The sequence below is a fragment of the Orussus abietinus genome, unplaced genomic scaffold (genome assembly GCF_000612105.2).
Source record: "Orussus abietinus isolate OABI.00-Male unplaced genomic scaffold, Oabi_2.0 scaffold1, whole genome shotgun sequence".
NCBI classification, from domain to species: domain Eukaryota; kingdom Metazoa; phylum Arthropoda; class Insecta; order Hymenoptera; family Orussidae; genus Orussus; species Orussus abietinus.
The window spans coordinates 2,202,329-2,220,696 of NW_019396017.1; the positions used below are offsets into that span (position 1 = coordinate 2,202,329).

The following is an 18,368-nucleotide window of genomic DNA, read 5'->3' on the forward strand; positions in this document are numbered from 1 at the left end:
ATAAATCACGCCCCTCCAGGGATCCTTCCGCTTCCTTGAGAGATTTCATAAACACCTTATCGTCCGTTCCGACCGCCGACGTCGGAGTCGGTCCTGAAATATCGACCGCGAGTGCCCCGAGTCCTGGGGGCTGGCGGCTCCTTGGTCCAACGTCAGGGATGGTGGGTAGAAATTAATGATGGGGTCCTTCCGACTCACCTGCTCCGAAGGGCTGCTGGTCCTTGTCCTCCGTGGGGGTTCCTTCCCCTAGGCTGGCCGGTCCGCTGTCGGCACCGCTGGTCGCACTGAAACGTTAACGCCGACGTTCAAGACCGCCCTTTCCGGCGATAGCAATTGCACTACATGGGCCTAGATATATATCAGCGGATAATACCGAACACGCACATACCCCGCAACCCACCTGCTAGCGTCATCGTCTTTTACGTGATCGGGGGAGGAGCCCTGGACGCTTTCCCGCGACGTCTGGCTCTCGGGTGCCTCGGGGGGCACTACGCCTTCCTGGACCTCCCCGGGAGCGCCTCCGCGTCCCAATCCAGGGATCCCTCCACTTAGCCAGCCCGTCATCTGGGACTTCACCCCGGCGAGCATCTCCAGCTTGCTGCCTCCCTTAGTAGGGCTGAAATCAGGAACCCAGGGAATTTCTTACGGCGCCCCCCGAGTCAACCAAAATTTGACAACCCTCCTCTTTCGTTTCCCGTAACCGTAACCTCTCCTCTGAACCTCCCACTATGAGGACAATTCAAATTATAAAGTCAAGGGTGGAATTAAATCCTGAGAAATATATTAATGGGACACGGGGACGACCACGCCTCGTTGGAGAAGATTCCCTTTTTTATGGGTCTTGGGTTCGATGTTTCGGTTGGACCGAGTTTATTTAGAGTTGTGGCTGGTCGGGATAGCCCTTTGATCGGCGATGGAGGAATAAAAATTGGGGGATCACTTCTGGTGATTTTACTCCCTGGCATGGAGAGACAGTCGGCCACTCGGCGAAGGGGAGGAAGAGTGTGGTAGATTTTTTAAATTACGTTTTCAGAATCCTCCTCCGTCGTCCCGTTTACTCATCGCGACGGTCCCTCTCATTTGGAGTAGATCCTGAGGAAGGTGGTTACCGATGTAGAGGTCTTTCATTCGAAAATTGGGATACGGGAATAAATGCGCAAAAAAAAAAGAAAAAAAAATTGAAAGTGCGCCCCCTGTCTCAAAATTCCGAATTTCGGGTCTCCGAGTAGAATCCTAAAAATCGGGGATTTCCAGGCTATGCATCGCGTTTCGAAGAATCAACTCGATAAGGGAAACGAGTAAGTTAGGTGCAGGTGCAACTCCTGGGCATAACTGCAGGTGAGGCCAGTGATAGCGCCTCATAGAAACGCGAGATCCATTTTGCGGGCGCGAAACTGCCGAGTAGCGATCGGGTTACTCTTTACTCGATTACGGGGCAATGATGAAAGCCGATTAAAATTGCGCCCTGGTTTTTTGGCATCGCCCCTTGGCGAGGGGTTTGCCTGCAACGGAGTCGTTAGCCCGGTCGAAACCGAGGAGGATGCACTTTTCTCAGAGTGCAGCGAGAGCGATCAGAGGACAAAGACCCTTGGGGAAGTCCTTTAACAAAAAGTCACCAGACCGCCATAAATAAAATAAAATAAAATAGGTTGACCAAAATCATTGACGAGCAAATGCAAGACCAAGGACCAATACTTTAACTGACATTAATTGATTTTAACTGACTTTAACCTGCCTTGGTCTTGCACCCTTGATTGACCGTGCAATCATGGCGCCACCGCCCTTGCACTTTCCGCAAAGAGAGAAGACAAAAGAATACAGAGAAAAATCAGGAAAAATACCGACACGTCGCTGGTCCTCCTCCAGGATTCGGTAAACCCGTGGAGGGTTTCCACAGTCCGTAGGAACGCACCGTCGGGGTAAAACGCGGAAAGCAATGCCGCGCATGCATAAGCCGGAATGCAGCCGAGTAATTCTAGGGAGGGTACCCCTCGCATTAAACGTGGCTTCCCCAGGGTGTAGCGTGCACATCCTAGGGTAGGGTGTATCGCCAAGAGTGGCCAACTGCAAGTGCAGATTTCTAAGCAGGGGTAGGGTGGGGCCAAAGTAGGATCCGGGGCTTCCGGGCCAAGAAATCGGCCCCGGAGTTTCCCCGGCTCCAGCGGAACTTATTCAATTTCCAGGGGGGGGGGGGGGGGTCGTAAATTCAATGCGCAAACGACGGCAACATTCGTCCCGAATTAAGCTCTCCCGGTTCGCAGGGGGTCCGACATAAACGGTGCCGATCGGGAAGCCGATCACGTCCCGGACGTTTGCCTCGGCAGCATTTAGCATGCGACTTGCAGTCGGTACTTAGCAGCACCCATTAACGTGGATTTTGCAGATAGCTCCTCTACGTGAGTCCCAGGGTAACCAAAGTAAGGGCATTCATTCACCTAGCCATAGCGAAATACGAATTCAAAGATGGCGCGCGGGCATGCTCCGATCTGCAAATGAAAAGGACACCGTGTAAATCCCTTATCACACCCCCTAATTGCCAAAAAAGATCTATTTAAAGTGCTGAAAATACGTGTGCTGGTTCATCGCCACCGAGTGCAGGCCTCTAGGTGAGCAAGAGAAAACACCCTCGGCTAAGTGGCCAAACGAAAGAAGAGGATTTCACTCTTACGTAATGTGCATAAGGGGGGGAAAATTGAGGTGCGACTCGCTACGTCGATGCGCCGATTACCTAAGGTCGAGTCGCACCCCAAGTACAAGTGCGGCAAGTAAAGTAGCATTACATGTCACCCTATCAAAGTGCTGCAAGCGACTTAATAAAACGGAAGCCCTGCACCGATTCGACATCGGAGGGAAAGATCCCTCTTTGGCAGGAAATATTAAAATCGCCGCGATTAATATCTCTTAGCGGTGATTTTAATTTTAAATATACATACGCAGACGTAGGTGTTCGCCATTTTTTTTTTTTAAAGCATTTCCAGCGAGTCTGCCGCATGTCTCTAATTTTCGACTTGACCGACCGACCTCGCAATTCGAGTTCGAGTTCTACGAGTCGTTCCCTCGAGTGCGACAAGGACCGTACCAATCGGGTCTTTTCAGGAGATGTCAAAATCGATCGACCGCGACCGGAGAGCGCGTAGTGTCGTCCTTGGCACGAGCGGGGATTGAGAAGCACAAGGCGAGCGATTAAAACGCTGCATTCCACGTAAACGAGTCCCCGCCTGAAACCCTCGAAAAAGAAAAGAGAAAAAGCAAAAAAAAAAGGTCGGATTTATTCATACCGCCCACCAAAGACCCATGCATAGAGCAAGGCAGCATTTTCGAACCATACAAAGCGTACAGAAAAAAAACGAAAAAAAATGCCTATCCAAATTCCCTAGAAATAGCAAGACATCTAAATAACCAAAATCCTTCTAGAAGCATCCGCGCGTCCACTGCACGGGTCCTCGGTGTGCGTTGAAATTTCCCCCGATCGCAAAAAATAAAAGAGAGAGAAAAGGAACAATAGATAGTTATTTAACATCCGCCACGATATCTTAAAGTAGCAGCAGTTATCCGCGGTGTGAATTTAAAAATTCCCTCACAGCGTCGATATTCGGCACTCGCGCATGAGCTCGCGTATCTGAGCGCGGATAAGAACCGCCTAGCGCGTAATAAAACGTATCTGCATTCAGTTATAACGCTTGGAGTCGAGAGATATTAAACGTGGCAACGTTGCAGGAGGTGAATGCGAATGTCAGATGTAATATCTTTCGGAAAGGAGTCTTTTTTCCGAGTCGGCGTCGACCACGTGAACGCGGGGGTTTCAGGCTGGGACCGATCGAGGGGCGTCCCGGGGCCAGTCGGTAAAACAGGCGCCGGTAAGGCCCCGGGGGTCGTGTCTCGATCGATTGATACGCCTCGCCGGCCTTGGCAGGGGCCAGGGGCTTCGGAGGCGCTTACCGAGATATTAAACGCGGTATGCAAACGCGAATCGATAGACCAAGGAGAATGGACACGTGAGAGGTTAGGACCTCCGCTGTGTCGGGCCCGGATAGAGACGTTCGGAATACCTCGAGTCCTTCTTCTCGAGGTCGGGGTCGCCCTCGACCCCGGCGGGCGCAGCCCTCTCCTCGGCGGGGAATTCGGCGCCGTCCTCGGGCTTCTTCCCCATCCAGTTGGACACCTGGTTCGTCAGGCCGGAGAACATCTTGGCGAGGGGCGAGCTCGACCCTGGAGACGACTGCCTTCCTCCTGCGCACCGATGTCGCGAGACCCCAAGCGAGACTGCGGCGACGAGAACGAGCCCACTTGTCCTCGCGACCCCAGCTCACGGACTGTCACGGACCGAATGCTCCGAGCGCGGGTCACTACGCACTGCCAGTCGCGCAGCGACCGTCGAGCGCCGGCAGCGCCAGCTGCCCGAGCGGCGCGCCCGGGAACCAATCCGGGCCGCCGCTCCCCCGCGCTTGCGCCGATCCAGGTCGATACCTGCGCGCGGGACATTTGAATCGGCGACTCGTCCAACAGAAAATAACGTGGGAATAATAGGGAAAAATAAAAACAATGGCCATAACAATTCTCGGTTTCACTCGAGGAAAGCAGAGTTTGAGCCGTGAGTTGTAGCTTTCGATAATTCTACACCGCATTGGATCAAATTAAATTGCTAAACCTGCCTGTAAACGAGGTACTGAAAATAGGGCATTTTATTTCAATTCTTGTGGAACAATTTCAACGGTTGTGCGACGAACCGCGTAGACTCGTGCTCGCCTCTGTGCATTCATTGGTACAGGTTTAATCGATTGTACATTGTTTCGGAGACAGGTGCTTGGTTTGAATTTGCTAGGAGGGTGATTCCCGTTCCGCGGTTGGTGGCGAAACCAAGCAATGGTTAATCTCGGATTAAGGGGATTAATCGAGATCGCATTGCGCGGTGACCAAAGATGATCTAAGGATACCACCTCTCTCGATATAATTTGTTATAATATCGATATAATTTGTTTCCAGCGCCTTGAATGCGTATCACAGTCTGCCAGTTAAATCCGCTACGCTTCAGACATTATATACAGCAATCGACCGTTCGGTCAATTATTCAATAGACACAGAAAATAAATAACATCTCATTCGCAAGTGTGCGCGTTTACAGTTTGCGGATTCCCCATACGCGGATCAATTTGTACGACTCTTTCAGATCCACTGAAAGTTCCCTCCCTACTTCTTTCTCGTAACGCGCCAGCGTTCGCTTTGCATTGAACTCTTGAATAACGGATGTAGTAATTGCTAACGTCACCAAGGATTCGATAACACCAGTGCAATAAGTCTGGACGAGAGATGGTAATACATGATGTTACTATTGTCTCTAGTCTTCACCCAGGACGTGTGGTTATTGCGCCGGCGCCGCCTCGAGTTCCTTCGCTGCCTGTTCACGTTGATACCTATATAAAAAAACAAAACAACATTCGTTATAACATAAATAATTACTGTAATGACGATCTTATCTGCGCATGCATTGCGTAACTCGTTGAGCTGCGTCCACCATTGCGTGGCAGTGAACTACAGAGAATATCGCGGGCAATGACGTCGGTCCTGGCGTTCATTTCGTAAACTATATAAATTGTCCCGAGGACGGGAAGTGCCGAGCATCGTCGTAACCCCGACGCGTAATTTTGTGCCGTGCCAAAGCTCATTGCGATGCATTACTCCACTTCCTCGCGACTCGAATGAATTCTCTATACGTAGAGGTGCCCGGTAACGAGGTCTAAGAAATATCGCCATTCCAGGTTTACCTTATCGCTCTAGAGATTTGATACAACGCCGTGCAGGCAACGAAAAGATTCACGCTGAAGAGGCTCCAGTTCTTCGGTACAATGGCCAGGGAGTATCTCGTCCAGATGATTCCCGTAAGCCCGAGTGCAGTCGACTGGCTGATGGATATTTGACTAGGTGGCCTTTGTAGATCGCCCAAGCCTGCTAGGACGAGTCCCTGAAAAGTAGCCATTAGAAATGTTTAAACGAATCGCAGCCGGGGTCGCGAATGGCGCGAATATACGTCCAACACGCCGACAGATACTCAATCGTATTCAACGACAAACCGTAATGTCATCCTGCATTTACGTAACGTTCCTCGATGTTTTTTCCCTATGCATTTCGCCAGCAGCCGCATTTGCCGAAAATGAACGTCGCCCAGGAACGAGTTTGCAGATTTGCCCGTACGACTTGTTCCTCGATTTTGAATAATTATCCAGAACCGCATCGCGGAGAATAATCCGGGTAAATGCGTGAACCAGCCCCCGGTGATTTCTCCGGGATGGAATGACGTTTCTTTACCGGTGGAAACATCCATTACCGACAATGACCTTATGACTTGCGGGGTGATAACAGGACCGAGTAGATTATCCGGCTTAGAAGTTCTCTCAGCCTCTTATCTATGGCTCTGTGACACCTCCAAGGTCGGCTATCACCGTCTGCGGTCTTCTGATAAATGAGTCGGGCATGTCAGACTTTGAAATCGTTAACTTCCAAGGAAAGTAAAAGTATTCCGATGTAAATAGAAAATTCCACTTAATTTGTCCCCGCCGGTAGGAATGCGTATCGCCGATACGGATATCGTGCAACCTTATTAGAAACATTATCACCCCGTGCACTTATAGAGCGACCTCACGGCACGTGCTTTGCATCGCGCGATAATTAGTATCGGCGAACGATAATCCATTCGAGAGGCGTGCCTTTGTCGGGCCGTACAGTCATATCGCAATTACAATAGCACCTGTATTCCCATCCACGAGAGGCAATGCCTCTCCGATCAGTCATTGACACTGGAAGGTAAATGAAACCACCGCTGCGCTCACTACCATCGGCGAGTAAATGCGCACCTATTTGCCGGTCGTTAAAGCGTTCTTCGCAGAAAATAATACTGACCCACTTGAACGCCGGTGCCCAGAAGAAGATCGTCTGCGGACCTACAACGAGAAATCTCTATTAGAGCGCAGCTGGGATATACAAATTATTATTATTTTTTTTTTAATACAATTTTATGCGCATCGCGTTTCTCTTTAGGACCTCCATAACCACGATATCGTCTTGAGACTTCAGAAACGCGTCGTTTTGAATTTCATGCGCCTCAGCATTTCTTCTCGTCGGGGCGTTTGGATCGACACGTGTCGGGGCGACACTCTTCCTCCCGTTCGATCCGGTAGTGTCCGCTGACCGCGTCCTTGACACGGTTGTCCTTCGCTGCTGCACAGAGGGCAGACCGATCGAGCGGGCCAAGGGGGGTCCCGAAGGTGCGCATGCGCCGGTCCAGACGAACGGTCGACTTACCAGCTGGATGTTTCCACAGAGGCTGCAGTTTCTCTGGCACGAACTGGCCGATGGTCTTCATGGAGTTCCTGTATATCACCGACATGATTCACGTCTTCGTGGTCTGGATTTGGAAAGGTGTCACGAGAGGGTCCTTTTCATAGGTCGAGGCACTCCGCGTTCGAAGTTGGACCGCGCCGAGCAGGTGTGAGGCGCGAGGCGACCCAGCGTCGATCCGCTCGCGCTTGCGGGAAAACTCGAAATGACGATTTACGCGCCCGAGATCGCCCGCATGCCCTGGTGGGCCGTGCGCATGCGCGCGCGAGCTGCCGTGACGTAGCCGCGTCCCGCTCCTTCCGCGCGGCCCGCATAACCCGCATTTTCGATTCGACCGCCGACCGAGCGAGATCGGGCCTCAAGGTCGAACCAGTGAAAGATCCCTTCGCGTCTCTTTCCACGCCCTTAGGACGATGATACGGATTTTGACATTTTCTTAATTTTTATGGTTAGGATGCATGAACTGTCGATAGGATTTCTAGCGACGTTTGTCCCATTTAGGCGCGTTAAGGGCTTATTACGGGAATAGAAACGATTATTGTTCTTCTCGAAGCCGAACGTGATAGGCAATGTCGCAGGTCTGTCTATTACCGTCGAAGGTTTCTTCGACCTCATGAGTCATCGAAAGTGGTCTTTCCGAGGCTCCTCGCACAAGGAGTAAGGCCATTGCCCGAGTGATGCACAAGACCACGAGTATAACGGAGCACAGAAGGAAGCTCTAAATTATATATCGCGCCAGTCATTCCCTGAGAAAAAAGATGTCATCGAACGAAAGAAATATTTCTTTGAATAGTAGCATAAAAAACCTTTTGTTAATTCAAAGAATAATTGACTGAACTAAATTAAACGCAAGGTTTCTTCAAAATTATGATCATCATTTATTTCAGTTTATTTCGGTGAAATATTTATTCTTTGGAATTAATTAAATATTCCTTTGGTTCAATGAATTTTCTTCCCTCGGCGTAAGGAATGCTTGAGTTATCTAAATGTCTAAATTAACGGCCAGTTATAGATAATATTAATCTGAAGTGGTGGTACTGGTTTCCTTAGCGGCAATTCACTCGTCGAAAGTGATGGAGTAAGAGTTATCGATAATAACGAGTTGAGCGACATTTTGTACATTTTAATTGCGCAGTTACGCACCGAACACATCGATATCGTAGTTGATAATGGACGAGTTTCTGAATCGCAAACGCGTGCACGCTGACATTGGCCTAGAGTTCAAAATCAAATATTTCGATCGGTGCCAAAACGCAGGTTGCGTAACTCGAGGAAGCGTTTATTTTTAATTCGAGCACGTGTGTGTGGTATGAGTCGATAGAAATGTTTCCGGGATTGGTATCTCCTTCCTGAACACATTGAGTTCATAGTAACTATCGTTGCTGTTCAATAATAAATATTGGAAAAATTGTCGGTGGAAAAAGTAGAAAGAATATTCCGCATTTCCATTCCGAGGAGAATTAAATTGCCGTAAAGAGGATTGCACACGAAAGGAAGATTAACATGCCCGAAGTGCGGCGTATGTACAAAACCTTTTATTTTACATGTACAAATACATACATGAGCGTAACATTAATTAAAATGCACAAGGTCCCAATTGATTTAAATATACAGATTAAATATTATAATTGAGACCCCCATTGAAAAAAAAAAAAAAAATTGCAGCGAAGACCGTCGTCATCGCTGGCATTATTTATTACACAAGCCCGTTCGATTGGCGCAATTCAGAGATGGATTAATTGTTCACTAGATTGCACCAGAGAAACGAATACGTCGGTCCATCGACATTATTTATTTACGTTTTTCTTAGACCCAGCAGAGTAATCCTACAATTAGTAATTTACAATTTGCCTAACGTGGATTGCGTTAGGTTAATATTATTAAACGGGGTCTCAATGTTAAACCAGTTGCAAAATTCTGAACCATGTGTCGTAAATTCTAATTTATATCCTATTTTATAAATGCACAAGAGAGTCCTTTATCACATTAGGCAACTGTTTAAGATAGCAATCCGCCGTGTCGCTGGGTCTAAGTAAAACAAATATTATTTTCTTATATTCAAATGTTTGAACAAGTACTACATGACGTTTAAAAATATCTCAAAGCCGATATAGAATTCTGGAATTGAAAGACTTTTATCTCAAATATTCCCTTCGCGGTTTATAAAATCGCACGTAAAACTTGTTCGTTCTGGATCCTATCACGTGTACTTAAATGTAAAAATATGAAAACATAAATGATATACTTAATTAAAATGCCACCAGTAAGAAAATGCCATTGGTACGTATGTACTGAATATAAATTCGAAGTATCGTAATGATGAATTCAACTGAATTCATGGATTTCTATAATTAACGCATTATTAATATTAACAATAACATAAATTTAAGGTATTCACCGTAAGAGTATACCAATAATATAATAACTTAATATATATCAACTAAATCATACGTATGAATATGGTGAGGATAAATTAATAATTGTCGTATCGGGAAACAATTAATGGTTTTCTATCTCAATAGGACTGTGGAGCCATAAAAGTATAGTTAACATCTTAATTCGGTAATTTGTCATTCAGTGCAACAATTTGAATGTAATTCTGAGACGATAAGAGAATTTAAAAAAGTATGGTATATGGAAAATTGCAATGGTTTCGCTTCGACGTTATCAGATGTTTTACCAGGTGACATTATGGCATACACAGGTTGAGCACCAAAAATTAAATGCAGAAGAAATGCACCATTGGATTACAAGTCAAGTCTGTTTCGTACATATTTGATAAATTAAAATCGTTCCTGCCAACATGTATATCTGTATGCATATACATGCACGGATATATAGAATATACACTGTTTGTAAAGTAGGTATCAAAATCATACCTAACAGAGGTTTAGGACCTCTGATTGTTATCACTAATTTATCTTAATACACAAGGCACATGATTTTATCGCGTGAAAACACGCACATCTTAACGTAACTTGGTAAATGCTTGTTTTAAAGTATTGTTTTATGCTAGTTTCATGGATCATATTTGAAGGAAAAAAAAGTCTGGGCATTCCTGCCTAAAAATTGTTCAAGTGAAATCTTAGCTTATCAGTCAAATCGGACAGAGATCATGGAAAACGTAGGAGTGAAATCCTGTACATCTTATCAGTGTATTTTCCTGCTTGTGCATTTTTAATTGAAAATTGCAATGCGCACAATTGGCACGTACTTTTAAAGCTCATTGCTTTGATGCACTATTTAATTTACTGATAATAATTTGCCGTCATATAAAAAGATACAGAAGTTGTGCCGGTATTCGTACTATTATAAAATAGTGTCCAAAAGTGAATACTTTATTATTTAAATATAATACCGATTTCGGGCAAATGAGAGAGAGATCGTCTCAAGCAATATATTTACTGACGAAAATTTTACTATTTTTTTTTTGTACTTTTAGTTACTCCTTAATCTGCTACTGAATTCACATGATCATTAAAACTATAAATTATTCCAATCGAGAGCTCGAAGAGACAAAGTTGAACATTTGGCAACATTTTCGATGCTAAAAAAAAAAAAACGTGCAGGTGGCACGTTTTGTTATATATTATCTATAAAATAAGTTTACGTCATTTAAGAGTCATAAAATTATACCGAAGTTCTTATGTGCTAAGAGGATAATTTAAGTTATAAAACGGATTATAAAAAATGTTTCAGACAGGGAGTAGGAATTAAATGTCATTGTCTGACATTTAAAGAAATGCAAATATTTGTTCGATATAAATGCAGAGGGCAGTGGGGTGTCAGTGTTTCACAACCACTCCATTCAGTTAGTTCAATTCTATAAAGTTGAGCAAAACTGGTAACTAATGCACGTTCACCTATGTAGAGTTCATCTTAAAATTCATTAAATAGATTTGTTTCCTTTTTAATACAATCGCAATGCCTGCATAGCCAGCAGTCAAAATATGTTCTTAAATTCCCTAAGTATCTTTTCCCTTTAAGAATCACCATTGCAATATCACAATAGAATTGTAGAATTCTTATACTTCACGCCATCATCGGGGTCATATTTTATCTCACAAGTATCCAATAAATGGCCAATTTTACCTAATATTTTTTTGTTTTTTGTGTTACTTTTTAAAACAACTTCATAGATCAGATGTATCCCTACGTAAGTTCAAATAGCTTATAACTGTGTATGGATCCATGGACGTCAATGACAAGAAATTTACTGAAATCATCGGACGCGCAAATTTTCGGGGAGTAACTTCCGGGTAATTGAACAACCCCTAACAGAGCTGGCTTTTTTGGGTCTCTTGATTTTTTAACCTTCCAGAAAAGAAGGTGGTTACCTTTATTCGAGGAGGAAGCACCTTTCATTGAGGAAGCACCATTTATAGATGAAGCTTCTGCTTGTTGCGTAGTCGATGGACCAAAATCTGTACTCTTGCTACAAGGTAATGAACTCGGCAAAGAACTTACATTAATCTCTGGGCTGCTGATACTATGACTGATTCCCATACGACTTCGTTTTTTAGTTCTTGAGTTGACGTCAAGTAGACTGATATTCCACCATGCCAGATCATCACAGGAAACTGATAGCAGAATAGGTAGATCAATTATACTTGGCGCCCAAAGTAATTGAGTAACAGCACTGGAGTGAAGCAAGAATTTGTACATCTCTTCGCGCATTTCTACATTGATAATCTGTAGACGAAGATCTCGATTAGTAATAGTACTGTTATCGTAGGAATAAAAAGAACTTAAGTTTTCTTACCAAAATATCACCATTTTCCGAACCAACAGCTAAGTACCTTTCATCATGCGAGAATTCACACGTGATTACTTTGTGCTCGAACTGATATTTCATCTCTTCCTTAATCGTTACACTTGCAAGGAAACTGTTGTTCGCTAAGATGTTGTATATTGTCAGTTTGTAACTGTCATGCAGTACGGCCAACAAAGTTTTCGAAGAACCCAGACACGTGGAGCACACGGTAACAGGTCCGGAGAGATTTGACACTGCACTCATTAACAGCCACATTTTCGGTCGCACATTCCAAAGTTTAATCAGTCCTGTTTGAGCGACCGTTACAACGAAGTTCTGATTCAGTGCATAAGTCGCGATTACATTCCCTGTATTTTCCAGCAAATAAATTGTCTCCGCATTTTCCCATATCTGTAAATTCCATCGTACCATTAAGTAAATAGCTAAATATAATTTATGCCAATTTATGATTAACTACAAATAAAATTATTTATAACGACGAACTTACCTTCAAGTGGTTATCTCCATCGTTACATATTAAGATTTCATTTTTATCAATATTAATCAACCATATGAAACTGGTCTGCCGCTTTAATGACAGAATATTAACAGTTTCCTTCTTTTCCAAATCGTACATAGCAATTGTTCCTTTTTCCGAAGCGTAGACGATTTTCTTTTTATTAGGCCATAGGAATAAAGCTGTTAACTTCCCGTCAGCAGGTCCGGATTCACCGATTATCTCATTACTCTGAGATACTATAACCGTATTGTTAGATGTTTCTTTAGCGATGACATCGCTATCTCCGAGTTGACTCATTATTGCATCGAACATAAGGGATAATCTGTGAAAAAAAGAGCATAACAATATCTTTAAACATTATTTATAATTTTATTGAATACTATGGTAAATAATATTACCTATGCGGCTTAAGTGGCTTACGGGCTTCGAACTTCCACCTGTGTATCAACTTATTTTCACTGCCACAAATCTGTAAAAATATGTCGGAAGAAATATTGAATCTATCGATGTAAAGTAATAATAAAATTGTATGTAACTGAGCAATAATATAGAAGTACTGCTTACCAAATGACATTCTTCTTCTTCGTTCAACCAATAAGTATCTAAAGAAGTCACACGACCTTTGTATACTGCTATTGGCTGATCTCCAACATCAATATTCCAGACATTAACAAAACCTCCCGAGTCAGCAACAACGATATATTGCCCATCATACGTTAATGCCGCACAGAGATACTCTATATTCTCATTCTCAACAAAAGCTCTTATTTGCTTGTTATAGCTATGAATTTGTTCATTTTGTCCGCCGAACCATTTAACATATATTGCCTTCACTTTCGTGACAATGATCAATGAATTAACAGTTCGTGGAATACATTGGAAAAATATGACCTTCTGATCTTGTAATTTTGGATTGTATTGCGCGCAGTATGTGTATTGTTTATTGCACTCTTTGTACGATATCAAAACTCCCTTCTCTTCGTCCATCAAGTGAAGAAACGTGTTCGAGGTAGTAAAAGTGATGCTTCTCAGAGAGTAGCTGGAAAATATAGAAAACGTTATTTTGTATATTTTCTTTAGTGTCATGGAATATAAATAGATGTAAAGATATTTTACTTTTGGGAACCTTCGCTGGTCCAGAGTGTGTTACCAGCCAAATCCCAGATCTGAAAATATTTAAGAATAACGTATAATTAAAATATTCGGGAAACAAAATGTTGTACTCTGTTTTTCAATCTTACCTGAATTGTTCCATTTTTAGTACAAGCTGCGATACATTGGTCCTTGAAACCAAATGATATATCTATTATTTTCTGTCGCTCGATAACAAAAGTCACCAAACTATTGTCTTGCAAGGGTTCGTTCACAAAGATATTATTCCAAAACGTTTGCTTTTGCCTAGGACTTGGCACTTGTTCAATTTTCATATTAAAATTGTATGGATCTTCCTTCTTCATCAAATCGAATAATTTTGCGGTACCATCTTCACTCAAGGATGCAAAATAGTTTCCTTTCTCAGAGACGATGATTTTTTTAATCGGGTATTTTTTATGGTGCCCATGGAACACTATCTCCTTTCTATTTGAGCAATTCCAAAGTATCGTTTCACCGCTCCTGTTCCCAATTAGAATTTCATTTGGGTTGTCGGTAAAACATGCGATGCTGATTTCGGTGCTTACTTCTTCACCTAATGGCATGCTCACGTATGTGATCTGTTTATCGTGAGTAAGATAGAGAAGTGTTGGGCGTGCAATAACGAGTTCTTTAGCTTTCTGTTTAACGTAATGTTGATAAGAATGGCTCAAGGCTACTTGTATTAAATCTAGGCATTCTTTTCGTTTTTGATTCACGAGATTATACGCATGTTCTTGTAAAAAAAGTTCTATATCGGCAACTTTTGCTTCTAATTCGCTGTTAAAATTGTTTGTTATGTATTTTCGATATTTCTGTAAGTCATTCAGCAGATCGCTTAAGCCAGCATGATATATTTTGGCTTGTAGAAAATCAAAATCCAAATATAATTTTGGAAATTCCTCGTACAACTCAGCTTGTTCTAAGTGGTTACCAATGTACGAGTGGCTATAGTTATCTCGAGGTAATTTTGAAAAATCGTTATTACAGTACTTTCGATATTTTTCAATGAAAGATACATGCATTTGTTTCAATTTATCAGCCTGCAACTTGTCTCGTAAGTAGCATAAAAGAAGATCGTGAACTCCGTATATGTAACTTTTTAAATCATCATTCCACTGTTTTGCAGCGAGAGATTTGTGACAAAAGTCTAACATCATTTCTTCGACTTGAAACGCTTCTTCCTCCCAGAGAATTTCTAAGGTCTAAAACCCAAAAATGTAATGATTGATATGAAAGCGAGTGATATAAAAATTAACAGTAGCAATATATTACCTGAGGCATTATATTAACGTCTTCATTAAAAATCGCTAACATCTCATACCGTTCTTTCAGTGGACTGGGCAGTCTATCGATACATATGTCAAAAATAGCTTTTTGCTTTTCAAGAAACTGTCTCATCACTCTGATGTGAAAAGAACAAAGTTAAAACATTATCATATATCTCTTTCTAAAATTAGAAAAGTAGGTGAATCAAACATAAAAACTTACTTATTGGTAGGATCTTTTTTGCGAAGGCATTTCAAATAATATTTCCACCGATCAGATCGAATTCTCATGTCATGCTTGAATTTTTCAAATTGTGCAGAGAACATTGCAATGAGCAACGGCATACCTTTGCACTCCTCATGAATTAATTTTGCTTCATGAGGAAGCTCGTGAGCTCCGATATCAAGTACTTTAGCAAACAAGTTTAAACTTTCAGCTTCCGTAAACCCATCATTCATCTGAAAAAGCATTATGTATAACTATATTACTATGTACGTGAAAAAGTAGCATAAATAAATGTATTAATTTACCTCTATCACAGTGTATTGTTTGCCTTCTAAGGCATCAATGTCGCTGGTAATGACTAAAGTCTTACAATCAAAGTCAAAAGCATCAATAAATTCTTTATCGTAGACGTCATCCAAGACTAATAATGCTTTGCGATGATTGGACTTTCTAAAATGGTGCTTGAGATAGCTTTTAACTGTATCTTTCATAAGGCTTATTTCATTGCACTTAGTTATTACTTCTGATTCTTTAACCTGGTAGTATAATGCACTCAATTGCGTTATGATTTCTTCTTCAGCGGATCGATTATACCCAAATTTAATCCAATGAATTTCATTCTGCGAAAAAAATATTTTAATTTCACTGACCGTAAATATTAACGGTTAGAAAACAAAATGCAAGGAACACTTACGGAGAACAAATTTTTTACTAATTGTCCATCCTTTAAAGTACTTGCAGTTAGAGATGATTTTCCAAATCCTTTCATTCCATGTAATGCTACGTATCTTCCAGGTTGTAATTCCTCCAATGCTCGTTGAAGCTGTTTAGTCTAAATTTCAAAGTACTATGTAATTTTATATTAATAGTAATATAAGAATATCTTAATAAAATGTAAGTACCATTACATAAATCAACTTACAATGTACATATGTTCCATTCAGATGCATGTCAAAGCAAAAGGTACATTACGAATCGATGTACAATGAGCATAACACGTCAATGCTAAATGCATTTAAAAAAAATCTATAAATACCATACATTTTTGTTTGTTAATATAAAAATAAATTTACCTTTTCTTCTCTAGTAACAGTCAATGGTGAAACTGGCGGTAGATTAGGGGACCTCGACAGGGACCGAATATGGTCGGGAGCATCTCCATGCGATGCCAACTGTTTATCCATACTATCACTTAACCACTCATAATGATGCCTTAAAGCTTCTCGGAAAGTATCAAATGCACAAGGCCCACGACTGTAAAAAAAAAAAGTGATTTAGAATATTTTACGCTAAATCGTTAGTTAATTTTTATTGTTCCGAAACAATTAATAAATACAATTCAAAAATATTTGCAAATTACCCAGGTAATATGTCTAATAAAATTTGAGCCCGTTCCTGTTTAGTTAGTCCATTCTCAATTTGTTTAACATCTCTCTCCTTTAGGATATACTCCGTTGTCAAAGGATGTAAAATACCATTGTGTACATCGAGGTCGTCAATAATATCCTTTCGTAGCTTCTTAAGAATATCTTGATGGATCTTCTCCATTTCACTGTTTTATACATTCGGTAATGATTTATTTACCGACCCAAACAATTTGTCTATAAAAATAATACAAAGACGGATTAAATTTCTCAAATGACTATTAAAACAAGGTTCCATTTTTCAGATAAGACTGAAAATACGGACACGGTGTAAATAAAATTGATCCCTTTTTTAATAATATACTCTGTATCACAGATATTTTTTTCTGATGCTCCAAACGTCATTCCGATTTCCCGTGTGGTGTTTAAAACTTGAAATTCAAAAATAAAAATGGAGTACACCGAGCAAGCGTAATCGAACTAGGCGTTACAATTACAATTGCCTAAACATTAGTCACACGTATTCTTCAGCCATGTACGAACGTGGGAAAATAACTTCTCCAAAACTTGAAACTCTCGGTCGAGGTGTACAGAACCGTTATTTACCGCAGCTCACAGATATTCGCATAATCTTAAAATTAACGACGTTTCCGGCGATCGATATCTCCTCGATAAGAGGCTCTGCACTCACTGGACATTGAGACAGCGCGAACGTGTCGGGGTCTTTGTTTAAAGTAATGAATAATCACCTAATATCGTCCATGCAACCTCGGGTAGTCCGCGTAAACCGACTGGCGCGAGTACAGCAGCCTCGGCTCTCCCGTACCCGACGTTGCCAAGTCGCGCCCGTGGCACCTGATTGGTCAGTACAGGCGTGCGCGGCAACACCGCGTCAGTAGCGTCGTCTTGACTGACGTCCTTTCCGCGATAATGCGAAAAGGAATGGTAGAAAGGTTTTTTTTCTTTACTTGTACACAAAGAAATCGGGATTTACGTGTGAGGTTAATGAACTATTATTTTTAATCGACCTTCAGGCATAGAAAAGAGAAGGATTGACACGAAATAGGTGCAATATTACGATCATTTTCAACCGTGTAACATTTTTTTTTTTCGAAAGTCCGACCCGAAAATGGATCGGATTATGTTAAGCCAGCAAATTGGACATTAAAAGCAAAGTAAGGCGCACAAATGCATTAGAAGCTGTTCAAGGTTCCTCTTTTACCGACACGGCAGCGCTTTTGCTGTGTAATTCGGAAAGACACTGCTAGATGCCCCGCGATGTGCGTGTGAGATGAAAATTATTTCTATCCGTTTCTTATGAGGTATGAAAAATTCGGACTAATTATTTCTTACCCGTTTGTTATCGTAGAATGGACGTGCAAGACCAGACTTGCTTCAAGGATATTAAGCAACTTACAACTAATATCGATTGACGGACCATTAAGTGATAAGCTACCCTGAGTCACACTTTATCAATTCGATCCATATCGACGTCACGTGATAACAAATCTTTCGGCTGATATCAATATGGGGGTGTGACAACTTTTAATTAAAAATTTGCAATATACTTCTTTTCTCATCCGTTGCTGCCACTCCAAAATGAGAAATTATCTTGTACGTACGTAGATCGATATTATTCTTTGACTATAGAAATGCATATTCTTAAAATGTATTTCAAGTATTAAAAAGACTGATAAATAAGTGTGAGATTATAATATTTTTAATATTTTATTTTAGGTTAAGACCTGGAAAAGTGAAAACCCCTTCATCCTTC

The 18,368-nt window shown here is 41.9% G+C and overlaps 3 protein-coding genes across 14 annotated transcripts in view; all 3 read right to left on the reverse strand.

The window, feature by feature from the left end:
* LOC105698026 (synapse-associated protein of 47 kDa) overlaps positions 1–4,315 on the reverse strand; it is a 49,660-nt gene extending 45,345 nt beyond the window's left edge. For 7 of the 8 annotated variants that reach the window (XR_001103898.1, XM_012421864.1, XM_012421859.1 and 4 more), the window contains exons 1-3: positions 4,050–4,315; positions 389–616; positions 199–284 (exon numbers count right to left, since the gene is read on the reverse strand). Coding sequence is in view for 7 of the 8 variants with exons in the window: in XM_012421864.1 (XP_012277287.1) it covers positions 199–284; positions 389–616; positions 4,050–4,186 (451 nt within the window). In the remaining variant the exon portion in view is untranslated. The remainder of the gene's footprint in view (positions 1–198; positions 285–388; positions 617–4,049) is intronic. The other variant, XM_012421858.1, reaches the window with a different exon arrangement.
* A 340-nt stretch (positions 4,316–4,655) lies between these two features.
* LOC105698107 (mitochondrial pyruvate carrier 2) lies at positions 4,656–7,540 on the reverse strand. The gene is made up of 4 exons (XM_012422067.2): positions 7,297–7,540; positions 6,895–6,935; positions 5,763–5,959; positions 4,656–5,411 (listed from the first exon to the last, which is right to left on the reverse strand). Exons 1-4 carry the CDS (start codon positions 7,379–7,381, stop codon positions 5,360–5,362), a joined length of 375 nt encoding a protein of 124 aa, XP_012277490.1. The 5' UTR covers positions 7,382–7,540; the 3' UTR covers positions 4,656–5,359.
* A 1,305-nt stretch (positions 7,541–8,845) lies between these two features.
* LOC105698105 (apoptotic protease-activating factor 1) lies at positions 8,846–17,403 on the reverse strand. 5 transcript variants are annotated; one of them, XM_012422062.2, is made up of 14 exons: positions 17,344–17,403; positions 16,591–16,831; positions 16,304–16,484; positions 15,925–16,062; positions 15,536–15,850; positions 15,228–15,463; positions 15,012–15,141; positions 13,847–14,941; positions 13,722–13,771; positions 13,170–13,644; positions 13,004–13,074; positions 12,594–12,927; positions 12,095–12,496; positions 8,846–12,024 (listed from the first exon to the last, which is right to left on the reverse strand). In XM_012422062.2, the coding sequence occupies exons 2-14, from the start codon at positions 16,776–16,778 to the stop codon at positions 11,485–11,487; spliced, it is 4,155 nt and encodes a 1,384-aa protein (XP_012277485.1). In that variant the 5' UTR covers positions 16,779–16,831; positions 17,344–17,403; the 3' UTR covers positions 8,846–11,484. The 5 variants fall into 5 exon arrangements, with proteins under 5 accessions (XP_012277485.1, XP_012277486.1, XP_012277487.1 ...); XM_012422063.2 differs by having other exon boundaries at positions 17,201–17,378; XM_012422064.2 differs by having other exon boundaries at positions 17,286–17,352.
* Positions 17,404–18,368: the final 965 nt, after the last annotated feature.